The sequence below is a fragment of the Patiria miniata genome, unplaced genomic scaffold (genome assembly GCF_015706575.1).
Source record: "Patiria miniata isolate m_02_andy unplaced genomic scaffold, ASM1570657v1 HiC_scaffold_3, whole genome shotgun sequence".
Lineage (NCBI taxonomy): Eukaryota > Metazoa > Echinodermata > Asteroidea > Valvatida > Asterinidae > Patiria > Patiria miniata.
In genome coordinates this window covers 44,561,942-44,583,108 of record NW_024037069.1, presented here as the reverse complement: position 1 = coordinate 44,583,108, position 21,167 = coordinate 44,561,942, and the positions used below count along the sequence as shown (strand labels likewise).

Sequence of the window (21,167 nt, the reverse complement as noted above, 5' to 3'; positions counted from 1 at the left end):
GTGAAGTTTCTGGCGGGAAAAATACATTTAGGACAAACCTTAGTACGTAATAACGCACCCTTTTCAATATTGACAATATTGCTACAATTGTTTTTCGCAAGCCATCGGACAATATGCGAGTATACAATGTCTATGAATTGTATAGGGAAAACAATATTGAACAATTGAGAATTTAAATCTGTCCTTTAATAAAATCCACTAAGGAACGAAAAGCCGACTAATAAGGGCAAGACCACTCCCTATATTTAGTATATATGCTGTCACAACAGCAGTGATCCCTTGTAGCTAATTTAAAACAAAGAATTAATTTTCACTGACAAATACAAAAGATGAATCTTGTTTATTTGAATGCGTATTTATTAAGTATAGACCGGAATATTATATATGGCTAAAATAGCCTCATGCTGTGTTTTAGTGTTAAACTCTACATTTTAATATAATTTCATTTGGGTTTAGTTTTACAATATTGTATTTAGCTCGATGTACGGGACAGGGAGTAGGCCTGTACTTCCGAGTTCAAAGGTCATACTACATTGACATAAACTGCACCAATAAGCAGGCCTCGCAAATGGATCACGACCAAAGATTGGGGCCTATACCATGACACTTCTTTGTCCTACACTTTTCATGGTCTGGGTACATGTTGACCGATTCCCTTTTAGGACTTTGACGGGTAATGATTCTGGATAAAAAATTAAAAATAATAAAGTGAGAACCGTTTCCTTCATTAAAATGTACCCGGTTCATTTAAGAGACACTTATACAGGTTTGTTTAAATCTTAACTAAACGTCAAATCTTAGGAGTCATAAGCTTAAGATCTAAGAAAACACTAAACACTTTACTCCGTTTAAACAAGTGCCATCATAAAATTGCACATTATTTAACCTTTACATTTCGACGGTTAAAGAAAAAACAACATACAAGGCATATTTGAAAATTAAAAACAAAATGTTAAAACTCAATTTAGCATTACTAAAAGGGCGGATATTTAACGGTTTGGCTTTAAAAAATACAATTTGACATGATGCTTCCATATTGATCAATTCTATGTTGTGAACAGCAGTAGGCCTAGCTATCCCAAATGCATGCGTGGGAAGTTTACAGGACTCAGTTCAATCATCACTTTCAAATGCCATGACTCATGTTTCCGATTTTATTAAAACGGGTCCACTTTTCCCACGTATACGCGCAAACATATCACCTTGCTAGAAAACAGCAAAATACTGCAAATCCTGTTTTCATGGTAACGCACGACGCGAATGAAGTCTATACAATCTACAGGCCGAACGTAGCCCTATACCAAGCTTTGGCATGGTTCTGGTCTATAATACGGAACCCATCGAAGCGGCTTATAGCCACAAAAAAGATTAAAATTTAGGACATGGAAAACATCGTCTTTCTTGTTCCCAATTAAACCACCTGCTTACCAATGTCAAACAGGTGTGTAACAGGGGTTCAAGTTCGCTTTCGTAAAACTAAACCAAAAACTCTATCATAATCTGACATCTGCCATTGATTAACAGGGTTCTGTGACCTTTTTTGCCTCTAGTTTTGTTTTCCATTTTTTTTCAGGACTCGTGACATTTTTGTTTGTTTCTCGTAAGCTCCATCCACTTGATTTTTCTCTCTCTCACACATTTCCAAACAGCACCATACCAAGGACATGCCAGGAGCGATGATATTCCGTCCAGTCTATCCTACGCCATATTAACCATCACTGTCTCATCAAGAATCTTCGTCAACATCACAACCTATGTATTTTGCATCCACATATAATTCCATCCACCTCACATTGTTTCCTTTAAGTTTCCTTTACTCTGACGACTGTCTCACGAAAACAAATTCGTTTTGTGACAAGGTGACTTCACCGATGAGTTTTAAATTCGGTAACACGAGTCACACAGTCTTCATCATCAGTCAGACTGTTCTCAGTTGTTGCCAGACTGTTCTCATGTTCTTCTCATTCATAGTTTCTTCACCAGCAGGCAGATTCGGGCTCGTACTTTCTAAAGAATCCCTTAGGAGTGTTACTCTCCGCGATGGCAATTGTCACGTCACCGATTGTCACGTTGGTCACGCTAATCTGCGAGCTTTCCTCCATGGAGTCACGGTACTTCCTCAGTAAGGCAAACTTGCCCAGCTTGACGGTGTTGGTAGGAGTGGTGGCGTTGGTGGTTGGGGAGGGAGGCTTAGAATCCATGGAGTTGGGGGAGGCGATGGGCGTGTCACAACCCATGTAGGTGGCACTGTGTGGTGGTCTGGGTGCGGTGGGTGAGGGAAGGCAACCAGCGATGGGTGATGTAGCATCACGACAATTACCGGTCAGGGAGCTGGTCTCCTTGAGTTGCAAGAAACTGGGTTTTTTGACCGTCTTCTGTTGCCCATTCATCATGTCTTTGTCCGTATGGGGGAAATTTCCATTAGCGTCTGGCGTCTCCATGTCGGTACTCGCTTCTTCGTTGCCATGGCCGTTACGGGCTTCCGTATCGTCTGGACACTCATTCGTCTCCTGCTCGTGAAGCGTCTTCAACTTGGCCTGCTCTGACAGAAGCTGATATTCCTTGCACTTGGCCAGAAGTTCACGTCTCTTATTCTTCAAATCCTGTGAAGAAAATCAGCAGAAAAAAAATACGAATCAGTTAATGTTTCAAAAAACTAATCCATGGGGGGGGGGGGTTCTGCGAGTATACAAGGGCCGAACCAGGGGAAGTGGGTAACGGAGGCCATCCCCCCCCCCCAAAAAAAAGAAAATAAATAAATAAATAAATAAATAAAAATAAACAAACCCAATCGTTTTTTTTTCAAGTGACGTCGCAATGAAGGCAGGCACTGCGTATACCACCATCTTTTCCTCAAAAGTATTTGGTTAAAATAGTCAGAAATTGCCTCGGATCGCACCATAGAGCATCTAGAAACCATTTTTTCCCCCGTGGCCCTTAATTAAGCGGGCCCCGAACCACACGCCGTAATTATTGGACCCATTTTTGGAGGGACCAACAATTGTTTTGCCCCCCCCCCCCAAAAAAATGTGTGGTCAGGATCCGCCCTTGCGAGTATACAATTCTTATCTATTGTTATCAGCAGCTAGATTTGATGGTTTCATTGGTTCGTTGGACAAAAGAATTCGGACTTGGCCATCAAGTTACAGATCGGATGTCTGAGGTATTATGGCGACGCAGGCATATTCACAGGGACATGTAGTCACAAAGTCTGTATTATTAAACCCTCCCCGTTCATTAATTACAAATTAATGTACATAACAAACATGGTAGAAGTAAAAACAAACAAAAATCCCAAAAAACACGGAATGCACAAAAACATTCCTTTAAAATCGATAACACAACCAGAATTAAGCCAACCCGACTTTCATGCCAAAAAGCATCCCAATCGGTTATCAACTTGGCGCTTTACCAAATAATTTCGTTTTCTCATTTGCCATTGTAATGCCTGCTTTTCTTTATGAGGACGCGCGCCGCACGCGTGCTTACACTGCCCCACGCTATAATTTGATCTCTCCGAGGTCCCGAGTAGACATGTTGACAGTAAGATTGTTTTTTCGCCGTTGGGAACTGAAAAGACCATAATAAGTCGGGCCCCCGCCTCCGCATTAAAGCTGAGACGGCATTCACCCGTAGCTTTTCCATGAGGTCAATTTCTACAACAGGTGTTTATGAGATAACCGTTAATTTTTTTGTGTGTGAAACTTCGGGTTTTCTTTGATTTACATGATTTATATGATTTGGTTCATTGATTTCAATGCTTTCTAAAATACACAGGGAGATACAATGATATGTAGTAAACTAGATATAAAGGATAATCAGTGACTGAAGTAAATAAACTAACTGATTCAAACTAAGTTCAAATAAACTAAATGGGAAAAAAATTGTGTAACTGCATGACAGTTAGACATTTAGTCACAACAGACCATAAAAAGGTTACAGCAACGTTCGTTATTAACGTTTCGAAATTACATGTTACATTGTTAACATTAGATGTATTGTTGCTGCTGTTTGAAATTGATACCTGTTTGCACTAACTGATATCGAAAATCTCGTTTTTGTTGTAAATGACACATAAGACAGCCGTCGTGTTTTCAGTTTGTCTGACCAGGTTGCTCACGAGGCGAGTTAGCAGACGGAAGGCCTTCGTGCGATGTTCGATTTCTGATACTGAATCTCTAATCGGTTCAGGTTTCACCGTCCCCTGCATGTATACATGGAGGTATACCCTCAAATAAACGGTCAGGGGTTTACAGCAAAGAGAATATCTTTTTTTATTATCGCTTTGAGGAGATCCTGTAAAATTATCCGCCACTCGACATGTTTTTTGATGGTATTATATGACCATCATCAGCTCAATTCAATGGCGTGGGTTAGGTTACAGTTTGTTTCTTAATTATATATAGGCCCGGAAGAAAGTATAAAATCTTCAGACGAGTGATAATTGGAGTCAATGCAGCGAATCAATAGCCTTTGGCTCAGGCAGGTATAGGGCAGTCCGGGCTATGACAAGAATCTCTGCATGTATGCGGTTTAATTGTTGACTGGAGAAGAGGCTACGGGACTGAATTTTAGTGACCCCGATCCAGTAAAAATGGATGATTTGGATGAACTTATTCGATACTCAATGTCCTTTAAATTCGTTAATTAATTATTTTAAAGTGATATCCGTACAATTTCGGGGCTTTTTTTTTAAATTGGGAGAATTAATATTACTTTCAAATACAATCTTACATCTTAGTTTTTACTCGTATCATTAAATGTGGGAAAAGTCCTCACAAAAAAGAAACGTCAATGAAAATTGTTGAAGTTAAAAGAAATTCCAGAGAGTAACTTTGTTGTACATTTTGTGCCCTCGTGCTTTCGTAATGATGATAAAGTCTTCCCTTTTCCTCCAAATTATGTGCTTGGAGTTTGTGGGTGACTTCGCGGAACTGCTGAACATAAAACGGCTTAGCTAAACGCAGCAACATTTTGCTTACTCAAAAAAGGTCAAAAGCCAAAAAAGTCAGATGGCTCCCAACAGATTTGTGCTGTAAACTTAGTTTATTGTTACTGAATTAAACTAACAGTTTTTACTTGACAATTGTCATACAAAGGCTTGAATTCGTCCCAACCACAAGGAAAATGATGAGAGACAGCTACTGAGAGAGTTCACGGTCATGAAAACATGGAAGGCATGCCACTGTCATATAGTAAGGCCATAAAATCAAATGGCCAATAAACCCTTACATCCAAGGGTTAACCAAGACCTTTCCCATGACACGTGACTCTCGGTCAAGGGTCAGCATTCAGTCATCTGGGGAAGTCCATACCTCGCCTGAACTGGTCCGTGTGAAATCCACACCTCAGATCACCCCCTATAAATTCATATTCCAGATTTCAATTTCTGTACAGTTCAAAAGACCAAGTGCTTAAAAGTTCACATCGATCCTGTCTATTATGTTCAACTTCTTCCGAATCAAGTGACACAATCCTTGTTCCTCTTCTTTTTTTCCCACGACCGACCAATTTTCGCAAAAGTACAACTTATCGGAGATACCCATCCTTGACAATTTCGAATTAATCAAGCGCTTATTCCGACCTCCTTAATTTCCTGGCTATTATGAAAGACAAAAGTCAGTTCGCGGAGCCTTTATTTAGTTTTTGAATCCTGTTTACGAAGGTAAAATATCCTTCATATTTCAAATTTTATACAAAGATATTTTAGCGTAAAAGCTCTGGAAAATTGCCAATAACTGTATATGGTTTGGTGCAACGAAACAGACATTATCCGATATACAGACATTAACCAACACAGCACCTCACGTGTGCCCACACGCAACTGCTGCAAGCGTCCAATATATGGTAAGGCTTCGCCTGATTTTTCAACTGACAAACGTGGCGAGTTTACTTTAATCAAAAGAAAATATTCAAACACTAAGTTGTCATTGTTATGTTGGAGATGTTTTTAAAAACGATTCATCACGCCCCTCTGTAAAACACGTTTTATGTTTAAGTCTCTCGATGAACTCATTAGGCCTAATTAAAAAAAACATGTTTAGCGTCCTGCCTTTTGAAAAAAAAAGAAGGAAGGATACCCTTTTTTCCAAAATGGCCGCCGACCCATTTTCCAAAACGGCCGGCTGGGCTATTTATCAAGATGGCCGCCAGCTTTTTTTTTTAAATGGCCGCCACTTGGACTCAGGAAATGACATATGCCTACCAGCTGTATATGGGCTAGATCCAATAGACAAAGAGGCCAAAATGATGTCCTGTTTAAAATTTATCATTTTTTCCCGTTTTTTTTCTTTTCATTATTCAATAAAAAAAAAGCGGTGGCATCCAAATGGAAGCAGGGACGCTAAACCTGTTTTTTTTTTAAATTTGGCTTATACTCTTTACAAAGGATGACCCGGACAAATATCATGTACCTTATAGCAGCCATCCTGTAGAGGACAACGCCTTTGTTTTGTTGGGATATGCAGAGTGAACCATTTGTGCATTCATTGTTACTGAATTAAACACAAAAGATGCCCTCTAAGATGGCCGTTACGCAAAGGTCTAACACACCGAGAATCATCAACACAATGCCCCCTAATTTCTACCGTCACGGGCCAGCCCTTCAACGCTCATGTTCCAAAAAGCCACATCATCCCAATCAAAACTGGACTTCTTTTGTCGATGTCCAAATCCACTCTTGAAATTAACCGACCGGGGGGGGGGGAGGAAGTGTCCCATTCTCCTGGCGTTAGGCCATATACCATGAACAAAGAGATGACGCCCGATGGAACCAAGTCTAGAAGTCAAGTTCGATGACCCCGCCCTATATCAGGCTAGCTAGCAGCTGCCGTGTCTCCATTCAATAGGCCACGCGCGTTCTAAGCCTTCCGCTGTCCAGATTGTAATAACCCAAGCCTAACGGCCATCAATTGTTGACGAACGGCCTTTTCTTTTTTGTCTAACAGATTCGTCACGAAGAAAGGCTTTTGCGAATCCGACACTAACAACAAAAACTAATTATTCCTAATGCGAAGGGCTGATTAAAATGATCCGAACTCGCGAGTGCAGTTTCTCGAACTTGGTTTTTTATATTGATGACGTCCGTATACGATCTTTTGTCTTCGGGAACATGATTGTAATGATCAATTTGACAAAGTGAAATTGTTGGTCTAAGGCTAAGTGGCAAATGAATGCAGATATTCTGCAATGCTGCATACGTTGTTGTTTTGAACTTTTGATGCCGACTTAACTTTGAATAAAATACCGTTTACTATAATGTCACACAATTGAGAGGAATCTTCCTCGATGTAATTGCCCATTGATATCGTAGTAAAATGTTCCAATAGCATTCAGACTTTGTGCGTTACAGGCAGTGGCGTAGCCAAGGGGGGGGGGGGGCGTGGGGGGGGGGCGACAGCCCCCCATGAAACCTTGTCGCCCCCCAGTCGCCCCCCACTGAGATTTTGAGTTTCTAAACAAATTATCATTGATCTACATGACGCCCCCCATGAAATGTTCCAGCCCCCCCCCCCCCCCCCCCCCCCCCGCTGAAAAATTCCTGGCTACGCCACTGGTTACAGGTGTCTCAGAGGGCCTTTGTTATCTTAATTTAGTAACAATGAATGCAAAACAGGTTTACTAATGCCTGTCCATACGATACAAAACCACTGGCCCCTAACTCCACCCTAACGCATGACGTCTACTTGGAGAAGGAAATGAAAGAAAAGACAAAATTATACACAGGACGTAGCTAGCTGTCTCTTGTGTTTCTTGGACTTTGCGCGTCAATCACAACTTGAATCGAGACTTCTGAGTTCCCTCTTGACTAGCATACCTTAAGGTTGGCTGGTTTACGGCCGGGTCTTCCCTTCCTATACTGCTCAGCGATCCTGCAAGACAAAAACAGAGAATAGGATCCTTGAATTTTGGCAAATTGCAAGATTCCTTTGTGTTGACATTCACTACCAGGTAAACATGGGTAGTTGTGTTTGTTTTCTTGTGCAAAGACAGCTCCTTATTGCGTCGAGCGGTACTGACAAACAAACTTCCTTTCAATAATGTCTCGAGATTCGTTAAAAGGCGTTTAAATGTTTTGACATATTGTGTTAATCTATAACCCAGAGGCGAATGCAACTTTTAGGCACTTAACCTCTTTCGACTGAGGGCAAAATTCCTCCACGATTTTACCATTTGTTGGTTGCACCATTTATGGGGGTCTAGGTCCATATAGTTTCTGTGGTTGATTTGGATACATATGCTGGCTGCTATTCGTTTCTCAGTTTAATTTTTTTGACAGATGTCCAAACGTCTCAGTTTTGACTTTTGAGTTTCTGAGAGCTTCTTTTCTTTTTCAAGATAACACTTTATCGTTTAAGATGGTATGACAAAACGAATATTGAAATCCCCCAACAAAAACTCCAAATCTCAAGGCTAGGTTACTTTAAAGCAGAATAAAATGAACGATTTCGATCGCGCAATCACGCCATCAGTAGAAATAATTCATAGGCTTGACCCAGAAATGGCGGGAAGCTAGATATGACGACTGCATTTTATATCCGCTCTGAGGAAAGTTGGTGGGAATGCTGACATGAACCCTGGTAATATTCTCCATCGTAAACGGAACATGTGGTCGAAACACCGCCCTGAAACGTGAACCGTGATGATAGTAATTTTAACGATGTTATGTAGCTGCTGGACACATAGGATTATCTATCACGCTTTAACCGTATTTCATCGTAACTGAAGCATGATGGATTAACTGCGACAACATATAGGTGAAGATTGCCTATTGGTGTCAATGGAAGCGCGCTTTGTGTCCGAATTACACACACGTCTATGGAAAGTAGATGTAGCCGCTTCTATAGGCGCATGTGTAATTGCCGACCGTTACCAAGTACTTCAGAGGCGGCTTTCGAGGGCTTTCGAGGTCAAAACTTGTACTACTCGAAGTTCGCACGACACGTAATTTGTAACAAGTTAGTTAGTCATTCATTTTAATTATACTATTATTATTATTAAGCATTCTTATCAAATTTTGATTTCATACTAACGAGGTGTTAGTAAAATTGAATATTATGCTGAAGAATAAGCACAGTAAATCAGTTGAATCAGCAGAATGATTTTAATTCTTAAAGAATAGAACCAGTTTGTCAATCATGAAAATAAGCGTTTAGCCGATTTAAAATTTACATTATATTCCCACGCCTGGGATAATCTAAATCTTAAAATCAACACCCAGTATTTTCATCAAAAGATCGCAACAACACATGTTGGCCTTGAGCACACATAAATGTATACGTATCGATCTGGGCAACAGGGGCGATTAACAACAATAGTTCCCCAACCACAAAGCTCCTTAAACCCAATCGTTTGGCAGTCGTGGTCTCATTTATCTATGGGATCCCTTTCATTAAAGGCTACCGGTACTAAACTACAATGATAGTACGTGGGTTTATGTTCACAGTACACGAGGCGTTCTGACATGACCGTTGCTCACGTCACGCGAACGTATGGCGCACACGCAACAACATTGGACTGACATGTGCGCGCACAATTATTAATTCGTAATAACCATGTGTCGATCTCCATTGAGTAATCTAAGAAGTGATCATTCAGCCGATACCCAAAGCGTGGGAATCGAATGAGATCCAATGAGCGTTCCTTCTCCATTTTGAATGTTCAAGTGGACAATGATCATCTCATTACCGAACCATTAAACTTTCACCATAGTTAATCACTGCAAAAGCGGGTACCGGCGTCTCAGGGGGCGGGGCATTTGTTACTAAATACAATGGTTTGTCCATGATTTTGCACACCAAAACGACTCTCTAGTTTACCAAATTATTTTCATTTCCTGTATACTCCTCTTCTGCGTCAAATACTCTTTCCCCGCGGCTTAAAGATATAACGGATGCCATTTACAAAAACAAAACACCAAATTTTTGCCGATTCTCAACAATACAATAATCTGTATAGTAGGTTATTAAAAAATAACTTACCGAAATTCAAGCTCAGTTATCATACTTTTGAGAAAACGGTGAAAATGCATTTTCATTTTCTTAACACAAAGCAAGATTTCAGTTGAAAGTTCTCCCTTCCTTTCATACGTTTTGGACTTGCACCCGGCTCCTGTGGCTCGATCCAGTTCAGGAAAACAATTCTCATTCACGGATATTTTAAACTAAACCGAATTCGGACATTTTAGGGGTAATTAACTGTGTTTTTTTTGTTTTGTCTTGCGTTGGTTTAGTCTCAACTATAACGAGAAAATGATGGTAAATTCCTTTTTCTCGGAAATGACAGCATTACTAAGCGAATTGATTTCACATTTCACATTTTCACATTTTGATCCTACATGTGTATATTATTTACTCACAATCAACTAGGATATTTCATAATATTTGGTCGGTTAAAATGTTTCAACGTTTGCAAATGCTGCCATTAGAATTACATTTTACACGAATGGCATAGGTAAACGAAAAGAAATGTTCTCTCAAAAATTCACGCGGCAATCAAGCCTGCCCACCTGTGGGTTGATTTTGTTTAGAATATGACCTATACACCTTTAACCGTAAAAGCAAATATTGAATTTAAAAGTTAAAAAAATGCCCACATAATTTCAACTTCACTCTTTTTTTCAAACGGAGAGTGCTTGGGGTAATTCTACAGCTGGTTTCGATTTCGACGAGCAGAATTCAGAATGGATAAAGGGATCGTGTTGTTTTTTTGCTCAACATTAGCGAGAACTATTTTAAAGTTTAGGAAAACAATTGATGCTAATTTGCATCGATTTGCCAACTCAGTCAAGAAGGAGAACGGCGGGCCGTGCTTGCTGACGATCGAGGCATCACGTCAGCAGCTTTATTATATAAACCACGAGAACTTCTATCTTCCGGGAGTATTCGCGTCTAACCGGTAAGATATCAGCGATAGGTTGAATGACCTCCCATGCAGCCACCTGCATTGACTTACACGGTGAACAGTCATGACGTCATCAAGAGTACGAGTATCTGGTCGTGCAATATCGGATTTCTACCGCTTGTGTAATGTTAGTCTTGTTAGAGAGTGGCTTTTAAATATTAAAATAACTTTTTAAGGAGTGCTTTCTTTTGGTCAAAATGGCAGGCATTTTCGAGTTAAAAAGAACAACTCTTTCACGCTATTCGTGGTCACGGTGCATTTTGAAACCGTCCAAATAATTTACCTAGTACAAATGCCGATAAACGCCAAATTTCCCTAGGCTAAATAGACATAACTTTCAAACCAGATTATAAACTGATGGATCATGTACCGTTAATTCTTAAACAGAAGTTAGTCTTGAAGTTTCCTTATTCAACTGTAAACCTTCGCATGCAGTTATAGAATGATGAAATACTCTGGAATTGTAGGACTTGATTTAGGGGTTTCGTTCAGCAGGGCGATCTGTGCAATGGGTTGCATGAATTCAACGACACTACTCTTGATCTTAGTACGGCAGAAATCGAGAAGAGTTGATTGGTGTTCCTTTAGACAACCCAACTGCATTAATCAAAACATGTATTTTTTTATTTTAATGCAGATATGTTATTCATACAAAAAAAATATGTCGCCCATTTGAACTCTATCCAAGACTTCCACATATACTACAGTATAATTGACACGCACGATGAATAATTGAGTTAAACAATGAAATTCGACGATCGATATCGAAACAATCCCCTCGATACCTCAAGGTGACACTTTAATCGATAACGCAATATCGATACTGTGCAAATATTTCTGAGGAGTGTTTTGACATCTCGGTGTACAGTGAAGGACACCGGATTGACTCGCGTTATAAATGTTAACGATTGATACCTAAATGACGTCCGTGTTGAGATTATGCAGTCTCTACGAGTACGTTCCTTTCCAATCCCAAGGGACCTCGAGCTATTTATAGATCTGAACAGGATGAGAAGTTGCACGCTGTGTTTACAAGCATCACATAATCTTGAAAGTGCAAGAATCCTGTCAATCACGCCATCATTAAGTTGAAACACTTAGTTAAAGGAGCATGCACACCATCTCAAGCTTCAAATCAAAGTAGCGACAACCCGCCATTTTGTCTCCAAACGCCGTAAAAGCTGTCTTGAAAATAATGATTTTGATCCTGCACACAACACCTGCCGGACCGACTACTGCGAACAAGACCTTTCGTCATGTGTTACTCTCTTTTTCATGTACATGTGTAAACAACACAACGAAAACAATTTAAACCTTCCTCTGGAATAACTCAACAATTGTCCATTTCACATTTGAGTAATTAAGCAACGCTTGACCGCATTTCGCCATAAAATAATATTCAGGCCAATAAAATCATGTGAGACTATTGACAGACGCGTCAATCCTTTCTGGACTGCCCAGGTTGACATGTTGATTTGGTAATCTCATCTCCTCGCGATACATGTCAGAATATAAATAGTGACACTTTCACTTGAGATAATTTAAATCCAAACCATATTCCCAAACGGCAACGGTCCCGTCTCAAAATTCAGGAAGTCTCACTTGTACTTTCCCTTCCGAAATAACAGTGAACCCTCGGAATAATGAAACATTCATTAGTTGATTTTCTCCCTTACCCGGTAGATTGCCAGACGACTTGAGCCATGTTGCTTTACGCGCTACTTTATGGTCGTCATGGAAATGTAGTGTTGCGTATAGCTATAGGCAATATCCAAATACGATTTTTATTACAGCTTCGTATAGTCGTAAATCAAGTCGTTAAAAAGTTCAATGACATGCGTCTGCAAAGTGGAAAATCATACTTCCTGCCATTGTGCCATTATCAATGTTTCATAGTCCACGAATTCTCAAACTCGAAGCCTGGTCGTTGGGTGTATTTGTTTGTTTCCATAATCCCTGTCTACGTTTTTCTAAATCAGTGGAACTTTCGAGAAATTTAAGCTATCATGGCAAAGAAAAGGTAATTGCGAAATCCCATTTGGTTTGTCGCCTAATACGCAAAACACATTGCTCTTTTTGGCAAAGCAGTACAAAAAAATATAATGTAAACCCCTTTCGATATTTCATTAAACTTTTGACATCGAAATGGTTGACTAGACAGGTATAGCGGTACAACGCCAATGTCAAGCTCTGTACACACAGTCAGTTTTTTATTATAGCCAAAAAAACACCGATGACAACGTCACGGCTGCCGCGCCTCTAGCCTCGACGGAATTATTTCGTTGGCATATCAATAGATATCTGACGTCACTATTCGATTATCACAGTTCAATCCTTCAGTCAACAGGTCCTTCTTTGCACGTTGGGGATTATTTCCAACTTCACAGACGATTATCCTGATTGACTATCGGCGTAAGGATTTGTAAACAAAACGCCATATTACAACAGACCTGAGACACAGTGACGTCACGCTTTATCTACATTTTACATGCGCGCCCTCTTAAAACAAAGAAGCTCGTCGTAACAGCCGGGTCATATAAACAAGCGAATTTGTAAACAAACCGTGACGTCATTATGATTCAGGGCTATATATAAGTCGACAAAACAAACAATAAATCTCACGCAATGCGTGCATGCCACTTGGGTATATGACGTCATTGTGGGACATCATCACTTTTTTGGAAACTTCAATTTGATCTCAATCGCGCAATCCAAGTTGCTGCTGTAAAAAATGGTCCAACAAAACAGTACACTTTACTACAAAAAGAAACTAATAAATATGCACACTGATCTTTGTAAATAACACCGATGGCGTGTTGATACGTGCATGGACGTGCCCTTGGCGCGAACAGGGCTCTCAACCAACTAACCGCGGTATTATAAAGAGAAAAGGGTTACAGGATACTGCCTTACATTATAAATATCCTGACCACATTCCATTTGCTGTTGTACTTAAACTATTGGCCCTGAGATCCGGGATAGCGACCCAGGCAAAGTTCAGTACCGATTCACGGACGTTTCGATTCCCAGGGATGTGGCTATTATGCTCCCCTCTCCCGTCAGATAAACAGCCACGAATTAATTCAACAAGTCAATTGGCGAAACGGGAAGGGCTTCAATTGGTTTGACTCTGGGGCTTACCTTTCCTCGAATTCCAAGATCAGCACAGGATCCAGGATGTTGTATTCAGGTTCCCACGTGTTCATCCTGCCACAGAGAAAAACAACAAAGAGGCAATTTCGAGATGTGAACTTCCTGATACCAAAACCCCAAATCTGGGTCGTGTTCTGTTAAAAAAAACAACATGAATTTAATGGAAGTGACTCACGATCCACATGACATGTGTATGTTTGTTTTGTTTGTCTGTTATAGTTTGATGTTTTTACACTTCATTTGGTTATTATTTCAGCATGATGGCTGACAAACCGCAAGTATCGGATCGTAAATTTCCATATTTTTCATGACCTGATAATAGTAAGCTTAAACCAACGCCACAAATTACAAGTTTAATTGACGTCACAGTATTTCATGTATCGAGATATAGCGGGTTTTTTCTTTCGGGGGGGGGGTGTCCTTTTCAAGCCCACGTGTCTGACTTCTGGGCACGCAATGTCGGACGTCAATGATGGCTGTGATTGGTCAAAACCTCAGTGGGCGTTGCTTAGTGGATCGGTCTCATGAATGCTAATTAGCTCACACTGGGATGGGCTCGGATGTACACATTCATATAAAGCGACCATGACATGAATTGCACTTTGAATTGCAAAGGATTACATGAAAAGGGCCCTTTTAATCGCTTACCCTTCTTCCAAAATTAAGTGCGTTATTTTCATTCAGCTCTTCGACTTCGAAGCCGAGAGGATATACCGATATTGATATCTCCGCGTATCATAATTCGGGAACAGCTAAAAGCAGGATGATTTGGTTTTTTTTTATTTAAGGTAGAATGGATTCATTTGCACTAGAAGGGAACAGGGACAAAATCATTATTTTTTTTATTAAAAAAAAGTCTATCACGATTCTGGGCAAGACATCATTAACGAATACCGACATTATCTGTCATCACTTGTTTGGACTTTCCCACAGATCAACACCCAGAGTCATCATTAATTTAATCAATTTTGTTAATTTGTTTTTGCAATTCACTGTTATCTTCGTCCGTTCTATCTTATCCTTGATTAGGGTCGAGGCCCCCTCAACATCCTATCCACGCAGATGAGTCATTTTGCCCGGTGAATTGGAAACATCCACATCTTCGTCTCCCTGAGGAGTTTCGACATGACACCAGCTTTAGTCATGGTGTCACGTTTCAAACAATTTCCAACATAACAATTGCTCACACAATATCAACCATCTTTACTACAAATATTTACAAACAAAGCTAAACCCAGACTTTCGGTTTAAATACCTTCATTAAGCTGACGACACAGTTTCGCAAGCCAGTGATTAATAAACAAATATCAAAAGTACTTTTGCGTCAGTGTTTCGTTTGTGTAAATATACCTTTCGTAAAATCAATACTTTGGAATACATTCAATGACGGGTTTCAACACCACTGATCTACGGATACTGAGAAAACAATGTTTTTTTTAATAAATCGCTTACATTTCAATTACCAAATTATCCCCGACGCAGTTAAAGAGGGGGGGGGGGGGGGGGACAGCGAAATAACTGTCCCTCTCTCGAACCTGCTTCATCCCTCAACTTAAGGACACGTACCCTCACAATCACTTACATCCGTGGCTCAACCTTGCCGGGGCTCACTGACATTATAATGATGCAGGTTATTAAATATCGTGACTTTTATCGAGGAATTTCAACTTGCCACTGAAGCAAAGGGCCCAAGTACTCTCTTTTATTGCGAGAATTAACAAAAAGGAGCCTCCGTTTCATGATAATTTGTCAGTGGATGACGACGCAATCTTCTGTTTACAAACACCAGACAAATGACGTTCATTTAAAGCCGTTTACATCTTCACCTCAATCTAAAACTTAAAGATTGTCAAAATGCAATTGTTGACATGTAGCAACATGATGCAACCTTACGGCAATAACCGTGGACTCATCTGACACACGTGTGTTTATCCCCCAAATGACGTCTTACACAGCGCCCTCAAACCTCCTCATCCGTTCAAGAATAAGGCCTACTGACGGAGAATCCTGTAATTCCATGAACTGTGCTATATTATTACCACAAGGCCACCTTATTCGCGAGGAAGCCATTTTCGATCGTGTTCCCTGAATCTATTTTATAAATTGTGAATTGTTGAATGGGATGGTGCCAGACTAGTTGATTGGTATGCATTCCAAACCTCACTTTCGATATTTTTGTAATGTGGCTTAAAACATTAGGGCATGTTAAATCACAAATTTTTAAATATTCATCAGAGCAGACTGGCATGAATTTGTAATGAACTTTTATTTCATTGCTTTCATTTCTACTCGCAAATTCCAAAACTGAAGATGTTACCTCGCTTTCAATTTAATATGGCCGACTCGTGAGTAAAGTCTATTGGACACTTTTCTACGCTGATAGATCTGCGACTTTGCCCGATGCAACTATTATAAAAAAAAAATAATGTCTCTAAAGTTGACGTCACGTTATGTACCTTCGTGATTTATTCATGACTAGATACTTTGTAGTGTCCCGGTGCTTTCAAAAACTGCAGTCAAAGAATTACATGGGTCTATAAAACTGATGCTATTTGGTGATTTTGTCCTTCAATGTTGTAAACAGTGTCCATGATACACAAAAACCGGTTTCGTCCATTAACATTTCCACAGTATCTGTTTTTGTGGGCGTCTTTTATCGCAACAATTCCTAAACCACACGTCATCAGTGCAATAGGGTGTGGTTAGTTGCGACAAAAAGTGACGGGTTGTCTCATACCAAAATACGGCATAAAGAGTGCTAACTAGTTTGACATACGCTTCGTGGGAGTTATGACGTCATGTTACTATTTATATACCTGCTTGGGCAGCCTTTCCACTTGACAAGGAACTCAACTTTCCCCTGTGAGAAGAAACGGACAAGAAGAAAAATATTCAAATCAGGTGGGACTGGAGAAAATTAAGGACTATACATGATTAATATATTTTTTTTTATTATTTAGAAAGCCGAGAACTATTCGAGGGTCCTTCTATGGGAGGAAGGGGCTGAAATCTTTGTCGTCTGACGTTGGTTTAGGAACTGATTAATTAGAGTGGTTGTTGGTTGGGGTCTGTGCTCAAGGAAAAGGGGCTATTTACGCCAACGAATCCCTTCTGCGCTCCCCCTCGTATCCGGAATTGTAAAGCCAAGTATTAAGGGGTTTACTTAGCTATAAGAAAAAAATCCTTAAGGAAATCTCGTTTCACCCTTTTCCCGCCTCAATTTTTTTTTCAGCTGAAAAATCCTAACTTCACAAATTTAAGGGGTGTTAATATATGTACACAAACGGATGATTGACCTTGTATTTCTGCCGTTTAAAGACTTTAATTGTGATCGGATTTCCTTGTTCAAATCACCCCCCCCCCCCCAAGCCTAAACCTGTGAAATGGTCTCGCGATGTCGCGCTAACAAGATAAATGAATGGGTATTGAGTCATGATGCAAGTCTGAGGCAAGGCAGTTGGACAGACTGAGTGCTATAGAGCGTGGGTGGACTTATAAGCCAGGCCCCGGGGCCGAGAGCTTGCTGTCTGCGGCTTGCCATATAACAAGGGCTGCAACATGTACAGGCCCTACAATATTGGTTGACTCTGCCATTAACCGACTGTCAATATATCACTGTGCTGTTATCATTATGATCTCTGGCATTGTGTTTGTCAACGTATTCTACTCAGCATGACTAGTCAATACAGTAAGCCCAGGCTGCTACCACTTTAAATCGATAATTATTAAACTCGACTGTTGAATATTTCAGTTAGAATTTATTCCAATAGAAAAAATTAAACTTGTGCGCCAATATTTAACTAATATGTGGAACTCGAAATATATTGACCACAGAGACAGAGGATTTCATCGCTGATTGCATCAAGCGCTTATAATCATATCATACTGATTTAAAAGGTAATTGGGCTATTTGGATATACGAAGTTACAAGTAAATATAACATCGACTTCAAAATAAAATCCATAAAATGGAGATACAAATAGTTGATTTTTTTTATGCAGGAAAAAAAATATCGGGTATTAACCGACCAGTTAATTTTAAATGCTCAGTTAATTATTCTAGAGCATATACACACTGCATGATGACCCAGATAAACCCGATCAATCAACTACTACTACTAGTTGCACGCAGTTACGAAATCATTGCTAACAATACTGCCGGCCATGGGTACTGTCAACTGCAGTGTCTATTGCACTCCGCCTAGAGACAAAATTGACCTTCAGATTGGGCGATAGTTACATAAGACTCGTGTAACGGTGTATACTCACATGTCGAGATCTTCTCTTCTTGATGCAATCAGCGATGAAAACTCTGTCTCCATCCATTTTGGAAAGTTCCAAAAAATTGAATCAAATCCCACGAAATATTTTTAAAAAAATCCAGCAATTTGAGACGAGTTTATATCCAGCCGGCAGTTGTCATCGGTGAACGATATTCCACAGTAACTGACGGTTGGCGATTTTTATCATTCAAACTCCATCGGGTTTGGTTTGTTGCGATCATGTGAGCGCTAGCCTTTCAATAGCCGTGTTGATAATGGTATCATTCAGTGGCGACGTGAGTGTACAAATCCAAACGATCCGTTGAGGTAACACGTACGGCCGGGTGGTTCACACACTACATGCAGTCCGCGCATAGCCAATCGAGCCCACGCGAGTTGCTAAACAGCGTGCGGGTAGATCGCCTCCTGACTAACGACTAGTCGCGTTGACACAACACTAGCCCGTCTGGTGACAGCCTCGGCTCTGAACACGTGACGTCTCCACGCGCTTGTTTACATGCATGACGTCACGGCTATTGTAACTGATGAGGTGACCTTATGGAGGGGGGGGGGGGGGGGCAGTTCGGCCCGCGGCGCATCGAACTAGTTCGCACCCCCGTCCTTATTTTTTTCGCCCTAGAGAATAGAATTGAACCAATGATCTGATTCAGACGTGAACTGAAAGATGGAATTTTTCCTTTTCAGTATATCAATTCACGCTCCGGATCCGGCCAGGAAAAGACACGCTCATTGTTCAGTGGTTCAACCTCAACCGACGGTCCTGCTGCATATAGTTACTGCAATAAAATTTTATAGACGCAGAACCGAATTCCACACGGGCAAATTAAAATGAATATTTACAAAAATGGATTGCGTGTAGCGATGGTGTAAGTCGTCGTAGTTTAAGGAATCGGACGCGTGTCGGTTTATTATTGTTGTTATCAATATGCTTTTAGTTAATTAACTGCCTCGTCACTGCCTGACAAAGTTCAAACGTCACTTTCTGTTGTTCGAGAAATTGATAGTCAGGTAACAATGCCATGTGGGTCGTGTGGCGGGTATAAATCACAAGTGTGTCATGGCTACCCGGCAGACATTCTGGAAAATTCTGGAAATTCAGTGTGATTCAGTCAAGTTACTCTATATAAGTGCCGTTTGGAAATTAAAAAAAAACCCTATCATGAGTAGCCCACATGAATTGCCTTCAGCTTGAGAATGATGGGGTTTGAAAGAACATGGATTGAAGCCGGGGTAAGCGGGAGGGGTGAGGAGGGGCGGGGCGAGGCTGGGCGTGGACGTCGCAACTGGAAAATATGAAAATCCTAACAATCTATTCATCATTACCCGAAAATAAACTGACTGATGCTTGAAAACTAGTACACGTCGCAGCCAAATAACATCATCTTGGGAATTTATTGGAATGACGTCATAGGAACGATTAAGAAAGCCTGGACTTGTACATGTGACTCGACGGGACATCTAGTTCGATGAATTTCATTGCCTAAGCCAGGGATACCAATTTGCAGATAAATGTTACCTTATAAATGTTAATACTTCCATGGCCTCGAATCCCGATGACAAAATCATAAATATTTAGAGGTTCTCCCCGCCTTCTGTGGGTTTAGTCAGTCTTGAATAACAAATGTCATACATTATAAGTTTGCGTCATAAATGGGGTACGCCGGTATAGTACCGGTTATTAGTTTGCGCCATTGTATTATAAATTTACTTCTCTTCATGATCAGCACGACCGTAAATCCACCCCCCCCCCAAAAAAAACCCACCCAACTATATTAATTAATTAATTAATCAAACTGGGAAAATGTACTTTTAACTTTGCCAATTTATTGAAGATATTTGAGGCCATGGCACAGGTCAATGAAGACAAAAGTTACACTGCATTATTCTGAATCTCGGAATAATGCATGGACGCCACCCTCTACGCAGGGCCTAATATTGTTCGATGTTTTTATACGAAGTGGTGTACTTCATGATGTAATTTGTCAATGGGATTCAAATTAGGGTTGGTGCATTTTTTAGGGCAAAGGGGGCTTTACACTTAACAGTCGATGCCTTCCTTCGATTCATGCTGACGTTGCAACCAAAACGAAATCAGTGACGTGCTTTATCTCATCAAGTTCGGCAAGATAAGACTTTTTTACTTCATGACGTGTCACTAATTTTCATTCAGGCCTAATACATTTGCCAGGTTATCTCTGTATGTGGGATTGCGCAAGATTTAATGTCGTGGAGGCAATCACGGACTGAAGTTCATCGTGTCATAACTTCATTTAGATTTTTTTTTTAAATTTAATGAAATATTTGAACCTAAGATATGATTCAGTGTCATCCCTTTCAATAGAATCTGAGTCAAAAATCAATTTCGGTTGATAGTAAACGCCCTTCAGTTTTTGAATCTAAATTCGGTGAATCACCTTGCGCGCTAAACTCGGCGCCTCATGCTGCGACTATCCAGTGCTGTTATTAGTTCATTGACATGCGCATGTCGAGTATATATTAAGATTTATTCTGCTTTTTTTCCGGACCGACAGGCCTACCGCAGACTCAAAGTATTGTCATTATGGCAGCTCCAGCTTTGGATTGTAGCTTTAAAGGGTGGTGGTGGTGGTGGTGGGGGTGGGGGGGGGGGGGGGGGTCAGGCATGTGCTACGTACGTTTTGTCTTCACGATTTTCCTACCTTCATGGGGGAGGGGCTTAGACCGCTTACCCCGCCCCCTTGTAGATCAACTGATTGCACATCAAAGTCGGACCCTTTCGTAACATCACGTCCGTGTTTTTACGCAAGAGTCATTCAATGATTAACAGTTTAATTAACTCATCCGTGATTGC

General features: G+C 40.4%; 1 protein-coding gene across 1 annotated transcript; it reads right to left on the bottom strand.

Moving 5' to 3' along the window:
* Window positions 1-332: 332 nt before the first annotated feature.
* LOC119737579 (chromobox protein homolog 8-like) lies at window positions 333-18,777 on the bottom strand. Its single transcript, XM_038212033.1, has 5 exons — window positions 18,324-18,777; window positions 16,872-16,915; window positions 14,044-14,109; window positions 7,817-7,871; window positions 333-2,603 (listed from the first exon to the last, which is right to left on the bottom strand). Exons 1-5 carry the CDS (start codon window positions 18,378-18,380, stop codon window positions 1,977-1,979), a joined length of 849 nt encoding a protein of 282 aa, XP_038067961.1. The 5' UTR covers window positions 18,381-18,777; the 3' UTR covers window positions 333-1,976.
* Window positions 18,778-21,167: the final 2,390 nt, after the last annotated feature.